Below are 13,680 nucleotides of genomic sequence, written 5' to 3' on the forward strand. Positions count from 1 at the left end.
AAATATTCCTGCCTGGCAGAGGTCACTAGCAGGGCAAATCCGTTGCTTAAAAACATGAGAAGTTCTCATCTCTTATTTCTATTCAATTTCTCTGTGAAAAATACAGGTTTTGCCCAATACTAGCAAGTCATTTTTCACAATGAAGTAAGAATACCTGTTTTTACCCATCTAATCGGGTAAAATTTTGAATAGTCACCCTGGGGTCACTGTGAAGGACAAAATATTTGATAAAAAGAGTACAAAGACGACCACCACTGGAATGGAAAAAAAAAATATTCTGTCACACCAAGAGCAGCCAAGAGGAAGACACAAGCTGTTTCCTTAGCAGTGAAGTTACGTCACCACTACACCAAGGAGCTCTGTGAAGATCCACTAAAGGTGGCTGAGGGTGCTAATGCATTGTTCTGCTGGGGCTAATACCCTGGATTTCAAGAAGTTAATAAGTTCAAATGAAAACTATGCCATGCTACTTTTGCTACCTGAACTATCTTGCATGGCAGGGCACTATATAAAAAGACTGTATTGTTTACAAAGCTTGTAACACGGCCTCTTTCCCTGTTTCACTCATCCTGCCTTAATTTAATCAAATTAATGTATGTAAGTATGGAACAGCTATCTCTGCATGGCACTGTTGAGACACTACAATGTCTAACACAATTGTTTTCGTGATGATACAGATCAGATTTAAGGTTACAGAAAGAACTTTCATTGCTTATTTAAGAAAAAGATTATTACAACTGTCATTGATAATAGCAGTTAAATTATAATGACAGCAAATGCAATACAGGACTGAAGAATATTATCAAGGAGAAGGCAACAGGCTTTTCTCTGGCACATGCCTACGGTCTAAAGAAGCAAACTCCATCAGTTTTAAAAGAAGAAAAAGAAGGAGATATTAAGAGGCAAGTAAGGCGAAACTTTAGCTGTTTCAGCCATATGACCTCTTCACTGAAAAGCCCGTCTCTGCTCATTTCTGGCTTACCATAAACTGTTAAGAGAAATGCTAATGAAGTATTTCAGTGGAAGAGATGCAATACAAGAAAAGAAGATTTTAGCTGCTTCTGTCTAAATGCACAGGTCTTGCATAATGCGCAACCCTCAGACCCATTTCTTCAGCTGACCTGAAACTGTTGCTGCAATAACTTTACGGAGGACTTTGTCTAGCAAAGTAACCAATTTGTAAGTATTCTTTTTCTTACATTTTACCAAAAAGCTGAATCACAAACCTAGGTCTTACTCACTTCCTCTTTTTCGAATAACTTCTTCCTAAAGAACTTAAACATTGAGACCCAGAGCATTTAAAATCAGGATTATTCTGGAGGAACAGACCATTTGGCTGATTGAAGACAAGGAAACCTGCAGGCTTATTAAAGGGAAACAGTTGTAATTACTAATTGAGCGTTTCTCTTCTAAATAATTTCCAAGTCTTGGCCTTGTATGAGTACATACTAACCAGAAGAGGATTAGGAAAATGCATGAATCACAAAGATGAATGCGCACTGTCGCCACATGTGATGGAAGGGCAGCAGTTTCCACAGGTACTCCTGTAGGAAGGGAAGAAACTCTGCCCTCTAGATGGCATTATGTGCCTGTATATGCCAGATGCAACTGGAGAGCCCTGCCAGGCAATCTAATCATTTCTCCACCTGCATAGGAAACATGGGCACATACGTCAAAAAGATCAGATGGCAGTTCTTGGTCTCAATGGGAAGGTGACAGCTGCACTCTGCTAAACGGCAGAACAGAGACTATCCTGGGGCAGAGCCCCTGTTTGAGCTGTTTGACGTGGGAAGCAGAGGAAAGGTGCTCTGCCTGAGACGAAACGGAATGGAGGATCTCCCTGACCCCATACGGGGAAAGGCTACTTACAACTGGCAGGGATGGGCAATATGTGAAAACATACAATTAAAAAAAACAGAAAAAAAAAAAAAGAGATTGTCCTTATGGAAGAACAAACTTCTCCTTCTACTTGGCATTTAATAGTACTGCAGATCTTAGCCAGACAAACATACATTAAAACATGTATGTACGCATGCAGGTATCCATGTCCACACACACATATAAGCTTATATTGTAGCCATGTATAGCTGTTTTGACAATACACTGAAATTAAATAATTAGTGAGTAATCGGGCATCTGCGGAACCGTCAGTGAAAATCAGCCATGCGTAATGGACTGAAGTCAGACTACTCCACATTTGATCTATCTATTCTCTTTATATATTTATAACTAATCTTAAAATCTGTGCTTGTCACCATGACAGATTAAGCAGACTTAAAAATAATTGTTTGAGTATTTTCTGCTGTGGACTATTAAAAGTGGCTGCATAATAAAGTCAGTGAATATTGAATTTCATGAGTATGTTAATCATGTGGATTTCACATGTGTAGTTAAACATGTGGCCGACACATGTGGCCAACACAGAAGCCAAGACCCTTATATGCCAGAAGTCAGCACAGCTCCAGTTATTCTAGTAATATGAGCGTAACTATCCACGTCCAGAATCCCAGCTATCATCTCCAACTCTGTATTTCTACAAGAGGAACAAAAAGGAAATCACCATCAAATCAAGAAAAAGTGCATCGCCATGCAGACCTCATTACTGTTTCATCACCTTCCAAGGCCAGTAAAGAGAAATGAAAAGGGAGAAATTACTTTGCTATTTAAGAGTTGTAAGGGATTCAGCTCTAACAGCTGAGGTAAATTAATTGGGATTTCCTATGCAGCCAGTGGAGAATGTCAACAGAATACTGTTTTTTTCTTAATAATGTTAGTTTGACATGAACTGCAGCTATTTATTTAGTTTATGAACTATACAACTGTCATTACTGTCAGCCAAATTGCACGCATTAGTATGTAAATTAAAATTATAAGGCGTGATTCTAAAATCTCTGTCACACAGAATCTTTCCTCTGAAAGAAGTGCCACTGTGAGCAATGAGAAGGCTCACAGAAGTGCTTGTGTAGAACTGGGCCCGGAATGCATACCCGATAGAAACTATTTAAAAAAACTACTGAGCCTCACTCTCTGAAATGATAGATGTGTTGGGATAAACACAGTCACCTAGACCTATAACATAGTGTTGGAAAAATCTCATTTCATTCAGCGAAGAGAGTGACTTTTCAATTGTACCACATGCCTGATTGCTAAAAAAGGTAAGTTACATTATCTACTGATTACGTGCAAGAAGGCACACTATACATGGAGAGAAGGGCACTGAAAAACTATCATTATTTAAATTATAAAAGTCAGACTGAAATATCAGATTCCTTCACTGCAACCTAGCAAGGACTCTTTGCAGAACACGGTTAACATTTATTTCAATACAGAAAATCTGACAGGTTTAATAAAACCAAGACGATTTTCCTTGACTTCTGTGACTTACCTTTTTTCACTGACTACACCTATTTCTCAGACCTTCTGGCACCAAATCATTATTTTTGTAGCCATATTCAATACTCTGAACTATTTAAAGAGCTTTTGTTATGTCAGCCAAGTAAGTACCACAGAGCTTTCTCTGTGGTACATAACTGTAAGAAAAGAGCCATTGTGCTGGAATTTGGAATATCATAGAAAAAACTGAATTTATAATCTGCTTTTACAATAAATATATGCAATTACGTTTGGTTGTGCTAAAATGAATATTAAATGCTTATCTATGTTCTCCTTATTTTTTTGTAAAAATTTCAGAGCTCAATATACTATCTTGAGGATCCTGTAGTTTACCTATAATTTTCACAACTGCATGCACCATAATTTAGGCAAAAAATCAACACTGTAGGTAAACTAAAGGATTTTCTAAATAGTATCCTGACTAAAATATTAATGTGAATTAAAAATTGCATAGAAGAAATGTTTCTTCTATCTGGAAGATGTTGAATTCACTGCCCTGGAAAAGGATATTTTATGCCATTCTACCTTGAGAAGCTACAAATCAGGAACAGCATAAGTTACTCACTCTGCCTTTCCAATGTGCCTTGTACCTCACTTGGATAGACTGATGTGTGTGATAAGAGCACTGAAATATCTGATGCTAGAAAGCTAGTAACTTATTAAAACCTAAATTAAAACCTGCACGAGCAGGCTAAAGGAGAAAAATTCTGATATGCAGCAAAATTCCCTTTATAGAAGTAGTTGATGGGGTATGATGTGATGTCACACTTAAAACAATAAATGCAGTTTTAAAACTGAACAGAATAGGAACACTAGTCAGAGCATATTCTGTTGAGCACTTTGCTGAATTAGCAAATTTCAACAGATTACTGCTTTGTGGGTATCTCATAGTAGAAAGCAGAAAGTCCATCCGAAAGTTTTTACCTTTTCCAACATGTGCCAAAAACTCAGAACCTCTGCATGTTGTGACCCAAAACATTTAACTTCTGAACCACTGCTGTGGTGCTTCATAGGAGATGCAATTCAATATTCTTTTTTTTCCCTAGACTTAGTTAGAAAAGAAAACAATACCATCTGTTACTCAGACTAAAATCCCAGGAGGCACCACGGTTGATTTTAGAAACGAAGTATTTTAAGCTTTCATTGAACTGAATAGTCAGAAAAATGCAGATAAGAAAAGGCCTCCACCGTGCCTCTTCCACCAGTCATGGAGGCAATGACTTAATGTACAGACTTATTTATATTAAGGCACTCTCCCGTTTCAGGAGATGGAACTGTTTGGTGGAAGAGTGGATCGTCAGTCTCTCTCTGATGAGAGCAGCAAACGGTTACAACAATGAAAAACAGAGCAAATCTGAACAGATCTTCCTACATCCAATGGGCAGAGCTACTTTCAACATCTCTGTGTAAGTCCATATCCCTACTAGATCCTCTTGATTTTTGCATGCCAAAAAAGAAATTGCCATGAATTTTGACTGGCTTAGGAAAAAAGGTGCAAAAGGATAGAGAAAAAAAGAAAGTCCTTTTAGATCCTCAATATTTTACATGTCTGCAAGAAGTACATTCTCTTCTCTTAAATACTCATCACATACTAACTGAATTTAACTCTCTGCCCAGAAGAGATTCCTAATAGTCTTCATCTTCTATATGAAGATATTATTTCTATTAACATCCCAACTGATAAGGTGCATCAACCACTGAATGCTATTCTGTGCCAACTACAGAGAATGCAGCTTCATGCACTCGTGGGCAGCATGCAGGACGGATGGAAAAGCCACAGTGGAAGGTCTGAACAGCAGGAGGGCACGAGCTGGTAGGATGGAGGGTACAAACATCTGGGAAGGAGGTGCATTTAAAGACTGCAGCAGAAGTTGGTGAGGACAGAGGGCAAAGAGCAGAGAACCCCAGAGCACAGAGGCAAGGAGAAACAGGCAGCAGCCATGAGATTTGCTTCTCAAACACTAGGAACAGCTGAGCCACTGAAGACCTACAGTAGAAGAGTTCAAGCATCAACATATTATAGAATACATTCAGCTTGATAGTACTTGTTTGGTTTTAATTTAAAATTTACTCAGTTATTGGAAAGCTAAAGCAGTTTGCCCATACTATTACCAGCAAAGAGCTGGAATAAACTGGGCTGGTTTTGAAACCAGTGATGCAAGTCAATGCTGATTCATTATCAGCCACTGTATAAGTTTGGAAATAAGACCTTTCCTGCCTCATCGTCTGATCCCTGCCTATAAAAAAAAGAGTTCTTAGGCACAGTTCAGAAAACTAATTAGAAGAGTCTCCTACTGAAAAGATTTAAAAGTAAAATAATCCAATAATTAGGATTAAGTAGGTTGGCCTTTGGTGACTGATCAGCATAATGAATCTAGTTATGTGGATGGCCAAGGCATTGGGCTAAGAAGAGGTTTCTGGCTGAATCAGATTAAATGCATTGGCTGGAACAAGACTGGTTGCTACAAAATATTTAGAACATTGCTATAAAATATTTAAAAGTTTCATGATTTTTCTATGCATCTAAGTAAAGTGATTCAAATTTCCTGTAAACCAAAATGAAGCACCAGACTTTAAATAAACAAGAATTTTTTCCTCACAGTTATTTTCAGGAACTCAGGCTCTTTGCCCCTGCATACTGTACGTTTCTTTCCATGGAAAATAATATCATTATTAATTTTCTTAACATTTTACATTGTAGCAGATGGAAAACGAGAAAGAAAAAAAGGAAGGGAAAATAATGTAAGAGCAGAACAAAAACCACCAGCACCCCACTCAAAATAAAGTTATCTTCTCAATCCACTCAAACAAAATATGTACCCTTCTCATATTTCTTTTTTATCTTTTTTATAGTTCATTGATATCATGTCTTTCTTCCTCTGCAGGGTAGTAAAAACATAATATCGGAAATACTTCACATACTTCCTCATTTGTTTAATGGTGATGATACAAGGGAAATTACCCCTCTAATATATTTGAACATTTAGCTTATTATCCTGATTGAGTTTTCTCCCAAAGCTCAATTTATTAAAACAAAACACATCTTTCTATGATGAACTGCAAAGGGCAAGAGGGCAAAATTCTATAATTAAAATTAAAGTGGTTTCGCAGCTCTTCCCTAGCAGATACTGCTTCTACTGCAGCTTAGTTTACTGAAACTTTCATTGAGTCTCACTCACCCGCAAGCAATGAGATTTTCACACATGAATTAGGCTTTTCATTTGATAACTTCAAGGTTACAATTTAATGCTACCCCAGTGGTTTGCTATTTGGTGAAAAATGCAATGTTGTGAGCAGCCTTCAATCATTATTTTTTGAGGCCAGTGGAACTCATGCCCATTGCAGAACTTCTGGGAGGGAAGGGGGACACTCAGAAAACCAGGGGAACCACTTCCTTGTTGACAATGTTTTAGTTTGAACGTAAACATTGCACTTTTAGCAAGGTGTCAGTCGCGTGCCATCATAGGCTAAGGTGAGTAAACCATCTCTTCCAAAGAGCGGACGCTGCCCCACATAACCAAACCTCATGAATTCCCCATAACAAGGTGATGGTACGCTGCTCATCTAACAGAGGGGACTGGAATGGGACCGTGTGTGGTCAAATGAGGCATGCTCATAAAGCCATGAAACAGAATAGGTGCTAGCAAAAATAACATGTCCTATCCTGAACGCAGGCACTACTCATCCCATAACGGATATTTTGTCATAAGACAAGCATGGTGCACCATATGATGCAACGTACATGCTGACGCCTGCCATACAGATCAACTTACAAGCCTCACAGGAGGGAGCACGCCTGCACTCTGCTTACATGAAGGACTTCTAGTGACTTCTGCAGGGGAGGGCTGTGGACTCTTCAGAAATGCAGATGAGAAGTCAATCTTGTGCCTACCTTCATAGGGGAACCAGCACAGAGACAGGATTGGAGTGAGTAAGGGTAATTCATATTCTTTTTTCCTGCAGAGTGGATCTAGGATCTATAGTTTAGATGTTCCTTGTATGTGGTAACTCAGCATCTAAGAGCTGCATAGACACATCTAGACTCAAAACCTTAATTCTGCCTTTTCTGTAACCTGTTTTCCTCTTTGTTTCCTGTGTAAAACATGTTACCCTACCAGACTAAACCAGGGCATTACGGCCCTCTCCTCCAAGTTGTTTCCAGTTCCATGTCTTTGAGTCAAAGTATAAGAAGACTCAGACAGAAGAAGTCAGAGGAAACCAGCCAGGTTCCCAAGGTATCTGACTGCAGGCCACATTCTAGCTCTTTACCTGTCTATAGATGTCGTACCAAGGCACAAACAGATGAAACAGACTGTACAGGATTCAGGAAATCTGCAGCTGAGATGGCAACTGAATCCAGTCTTCTTGAGTCTTCATCCAGTATCTACTCACACTCTCCTTTCTTTCTGAGGAATTTAGCGGACATGCAGCATGTGAAAGGGCGCAACACCACCAACAAAATTTGTGTACCTTACAGAATCCCTTTTTTAGTGGCAAAGCAGAGCGTTTTCCAAGGCAACCTCCATTAAGTACTCTTTGGTCAGTTAGTTCAGAGAGAGCAATCCCAGTCAGCTTACTTTCTTCACAATCAACCAAAAGCAAATACTTTCTGAGAAAGATGCACTACTGCATTTGCAAAGAAGGAAGTCCAGAAGAGCTGGAACTTTTCATACAGTTAAACATAGTTAACTCATACTGAATTATCCTTACTGCATAAATGTCTCTGCAAATGACAGACTTTAATAAGCCTTCATAGCTGACACAGTATTTATCTCTGATTAAATTTTTAAAATCAAAGTAACTATGGCTTTTACAGACATGTTTAGATTAAGACTGACACTAACTCGGTATATCAGTGTAATTCACTTGCAATTATGCAGGTGCTCGGGCAGCCTGTATTTCAGTCATTTAAGGCTAAATTAGGGCAGAGAGCCCATAGCTCCATATTGGGTAACGAAGCTCTGGGACAGTCTTAAGGCCTTTACAGACACAGTTTTTCAGAGACAGAATATTCTCAAAGCTTTCCTCTGTGCACTGTAACTGTGTAAACTATTCTTGCTGGAAACAAGAAATAGTATACAATCTCGCAATGAGAGTCCATATAATAGCTAACTTACCCAGGAGGGCAAATTAAAGTTTTGTGAAAAATTTCCAACTTACATGCATATGACTTTGGAAATATAACGTTATTGTTTTACTGTAATTGTGTATATATATATACACACATATACCTGAAACTGCTGTATGGGGGTTGATGCATGTCCAGAATAAATTATACTTTTTGTACATTTCTGGCTACCATTTAAAAAAAAAATTGCAATTCTTCGGGTGATGAAAGCAGATTAAAAAAATGAAATTCCACCAAGGAGTTGATATGTTATTCACCGTACTTCATTAATATTTCATTTTTTGCAGCACTCCAAATACGCAGAAAAGTTATCAGAGAATTTTTTTTTTTTGCTTTGTAAGAGTTAGAAGGCATTTGATCATAACTGCTGAAGTAAATTAAGTGGCATTTCAAGAGCAGCCAACTAAAACTGCTGAAGGCACAAAGCAGTTTTGATATCCAGGAAATCACAATTAATTTCAACTACATAAAATGGGATACAAGATGGTATGAACCATTTGTTATTTGTCATCTGTTTCATTTGATTAGAAACGTATGGTATTTATCAGTCACTAGAGTGGAAATAGAATTTGCTGTAAATGATAAAGGATGTAAAAAGATTATAGGTAAAAGGAGCAATGGGAGAATATGTATATATATTTCTTATCAAAGTATATGATAGCTTTCACTTGGGCTGACTACAAAGACACTTTATTATACTGATTTGTATTGTTCAGTGAGAAAATTTCTAGGTTAAACAGAAGTTAATAAAACCTAAAAGGTATTACAGAAATTTATTTGGCAATACACTTGACAGCACCCAAGTATAAGGAAAAAAAAAGAAACATTAAATACAACTCCACTGATATGGAAGCCATTTAAAGGAAGTTTTCTGTGAAAATGAAACCTCAACCCTTCTTTCGCACTTAGATTTGATAACTTCCTGGTCCATATCCAACAGTCCAAGATGACTACAGTTTTCCTTACATTGCCAGAAATTCCTACAGAAAACTACCACATACCTGATATCTACCACGCCAGTACTCCAGGAAGGGCAGAAACAATTTATTCCACGTATGGAAGAGGAACTCTTTTCCCATATAGATATTCAATATAAAGAAACTAAATCATCTATTATATTGTATATGTACCAGCTAAGCTACCCATTTATCCCTGTGCTGGTAGGTAGCTTTTCTCTTTTGGTACTTCATTCACTTGAAGCCTAGCTCAGACTCATCCAACTTTTTTTGTTTTAATGTGATCCAGTCAAGAGAAGGTATTAACCAGAAAAAACTCTTACCTGCTGAATCTAAACTTTTATATGATAAAAACATTTCATGACTTGCTCAAACTTTTGCCTAGATGTACACTGACATATACATTTATACACACGTATATACATACATAAATACATACAGTCCCTCATTTCAAGAGAAGCTCACTCGAGCAACAGGACAATGAGTATAGGTAGGGAGGAGGATGGAATGATTTTTCAATGCTCTAACAGACTAGGTTACATCTTGTCATAAGCTACACTTGAGTAACAAACAAACTAATATGAAGAGATATTAAAAGATTTCTTAAAAGTGCTGATATTCATGAAATTATATTAATAGGCATTACTGGTTTAGGTCCCACATTTTGACTATTACTTTTACTACGTTCTGTTTATAGGCAGTCTTCACATTCTACAGCGCAAAGATGGAGGACCAACTTTAGTAAGTACATTATTAGCCTTGCTGATTTATTAATTGTGTATGATACAGTAACATCTACTCACATAAAGTAAGATTAAAGATTCTGACACCCACAGCACAGGAACTAACAAACACTAATTTTTCGTTCCTTTCTGCATAGACTAATAAAATACTTAGAATAATTACTCTGCAAATAGTAAAGGATCAGAACTGCTAATTGCCTATAACTTAAAAAAAGTATGTCTCAATTAATAAACCATGGAGTCTTTGACATTATGAGTTATACTCTTCAAGAGAAAAATCAAGTGCAAGAATATATAACATTAAACAACACACAATTAACAACACTTTGCTTTAATTATCTTGGGTCACAATTAATGTTGGCCCTGCAGTTCATCTTTCTACTTTGATAGCTCCTTAGACTATTTATGTAGATTAATTCTTGAAGTATCGGCATTCACTAATATGTGTTTTTGAACAAGCCACTGCATAACACTGACATCAGTGAGGAGACCTACTCACTGACCTTCCAGAACCAGATTCTATCTGTCCATAACATTATGGTATGTATCTGGGCAATTTGCCACAAATGATAAAGGTTGTGACATTATTGAACAACTTCCTATCAACTGAGGACATAAAGAACTGCAACTGTCGTGCAGACTGATTAAGAACAAGGTGAAGCAAACACAAATCATGCATTTTTGGAAATAAAAGACCACAAGGAACCTACAGTCATTCTCCATCGACAGATAAAGCAAAACTATAGTAAACTGTATATTTATCAGAGTTTTATGGGCCTTAAAAATTCAGTATTATGTGGGGTTTTTTCCCCAGGGCAAAATTAGAGTTAATTAATATTAAATGTGTTTATTTTACAAACAGCCTAAGATTTTAAAGGAAAGAAAAATTGCGGACTCTGCCTATACCTTCCAGATTTCAGATTGTGTATTTAGGTCCAAACATGATTATAACTGTTCATGTTTTACTTGTAACAAAGTCCTCAAGAACAAAAATGCAGAGTTTTCATTTGATCAGAGTACAACTCAAAACAAAAACTATGATGCAAAGAGCCTTCACGCTTAACCAAAAATGTATGCCCAGTGATGAAGTCTTTGTTTACTGCAAAATACCACTAAGATTGTTCTAAGGCATTAATTTAGTGATATATATATAACACTATATAGAAACTTGAACAGAAGAGAATGGAGGAAACACTTGATAAGTGAAAAATATGCCTTTGCACTACTTCAAAATTATATCAGAATATGCACAGTCTTATTTTTTTATACACATTGAAACCCATGCTCCTATCAAGGAGCACAAAGTAAGTTCATATACATAGCAGTTACAGTCTTACCTGCTCCTTGCCCGTAGTTACCTAGCAAAACTTTTAAACTTTTCCTCTAGTTAGGAATTACCACAAGGTGCACTATTTTCACATCCTAATTTTCCAGAAATGTACTCAAAATGTAGCGTGTGCAGTCGTCCATGTGGTGTACAGGGAAATAGATTTTCCACAATCTAGCAGTAAAAAGACCTGAGCTCTCCCAAACAAGCAGTCCAGCAATTAAAAGTCAAGCAATAAACTACAATGAAGCAACACTGGTTTTACCAGTTGTTAAACCACCTATGTTAGTCTTACAATATTAATAATTGAAACAAAACCAGTAAAACCAATTTTTCTTATTAAATGGTCTCACTTGAATTAAAATAATGTAGGTAGTTCTTTTAGAAGATATCTGATGCTCAACATTAGAGAGGGATCCTTTCCGTGGTTCTAAGACTAAGCTTCTTGTTCATCCTCAGTAAATGAATCATAAAAAAAAGACCCCATAACACGAGTACAGGTGAACTGTGAAAGATTAGATTTATACTACAAGGTGATTCAGTGCCTATAAATGAATGAGGCAGGGGGCAGGGTGGTCTTTTATGTGTAAAACTGTTGTACTTCTTACCTCCAGAGCTTTCAAACGCTCCAATAGCAATTTTGTCTTTTCTTTTTCCTCTTCAGTGCTGCTGGTTTCACTTCTTGAATCTTCATCTGCTGGCGTGTGAATTTTTTCTATGCCTTCTTTACATCTCCTACTGTCTTCTGACAACTTTTCCTGAAATGATTTTTTAAAATGTCATTATTCATGGGTGGAAATGAAGTTAACTATGCAAATATCTTCAAATCTCCCTTGTATATGAATGAAAAAAAGACAGAGCAAGTTGCTAGTATATGATTGCAGTACTAAGTAAATGGAGTCATGAAGGGTCTATGAAACATGCCGCTATGCCAATTCTGTAAAAGTGTATGCACAACTTAACTGCTACATCTACTTAATATTTGTAAATGTGGAACTCATAATCTTTTTAATAAAATAACTTGCATTTTCTTCTTTAAAAGTTGCAATGAAAATTGAGCATACCACCTTTCAATGGAAGCATTTTGCCACTGAGATATAAAGCAGTTTATTGAGGAAAAGCTAACATATGTTCATGCCTAATATGTTTCACCTTTCTTCATCTAGAGCTAATATTTGAATTACTAAATAATGGGCTGAGAACCAAGCTACCACATGAATACTGATTTAAGATCCACACTAATATATAACTGGAGAGAATCAAACTGACAGCAAAATTTTCAGAAGTGCCCCAGTCTATTACAAGTCAGTCAGATTGGGTTATTATTAGCTGCTGCTGCTGAGTGGACGACGGCTGCTGAGTTTTACAAGAGGTCTATAAAAATCATAGGATTGAACAGTGAATCTACCAACTCCATTAATTATGTGTCCAAGCTCTGTGTTGAGACGAAGAATGAACCAGAGCAAGCAAAACATCGAGACTACAAGCAAGCAATGTAAAATATGGCCCAAAACGACAAGGCTAGCATAAGGGGAAAAAAGAGAACTACACAGATGTACAGAGTGAATTACCATCTGAGTGCAACATAAAGTGGACAGTATCTACCTTGTAAACCACGTTCTTCAACTATGTAAGTAGATGCAGTGTGACAACTAATGAGAAGATTAAGAATGGAAAATGTGAGGTAAATCAACATTAAATAATGGGTGTCAACACAAATCTAGAGAAGTCCTTTAATGAGCATTTCGTTTTCTTTGTGTGCCTTTTTGATAATTCTTATATACAAAGGGACATAACTTTCCTGATCTTTGGGTTAGTATATAAGTGAGATGTATTTCCTGTAACTACTACAGAACACAGACTCTGTCTAAGCAGAAAAATATGTATTTTCATTAAGAACTGATCCAACTTGAGTAACTGTGCAAATATAACTCTTTGAGAGTTAACAGCCAGACATTATCTTAATTAAAACCCATAAACACAACTGAATTAAAAATCAGCACTGTGAATCACATTTCTAACAATGTCCTTTCTAAATATTAACTAGCTTAGAAATTGACTATTACTATGTTAAAACTTTAATCAAGAATCAATTTTATAAGCTATGGGCTTAATCACTGAATACTCTTACAC

General features: G+C 36.8%; 1 protein-coding gene across 7 annotated transcripts in view; it reads right to left on the reverse strand.

Moving 5' to 3' along the window:
* The window catches only part of NCKAP5 (NCK associated protein 5), a 394,263-nt gene that overhangs the window by 115,216 nt on the left and 265,367 nt on the right, over positions 1-13,680 (reverse strand). For all 7 annotated transcript variants that reach the window (XM_049805372.1, XM_049805332.1, XM_049805352.1 and 4 more), the window contains one exon: positions 12,156-12,305. In XM_049805372.1, coding sequence (XP_049661329.1) covers positions 12,156-12,305 — 150 coding nt within the window. The remainder of the gene's footprint in view (positions 1-12,155; positions 12,306-13,680) is intronic.

The sequence above is a fragment of the Accipiter gentilis genome, chromosome 1 (genome assembly GCF_929443795.1).
Source record: "Accipiter gentilis chromosome 1, bAccGen1.1, whole genome shotgun sequence".
Taxonomy (NCBI): domain Eukaryota; kingdom Metazoa; phylum Chordata; class Aves; order Accipitriformes; family Accipitridae; genus Astur; species Astur gentilis.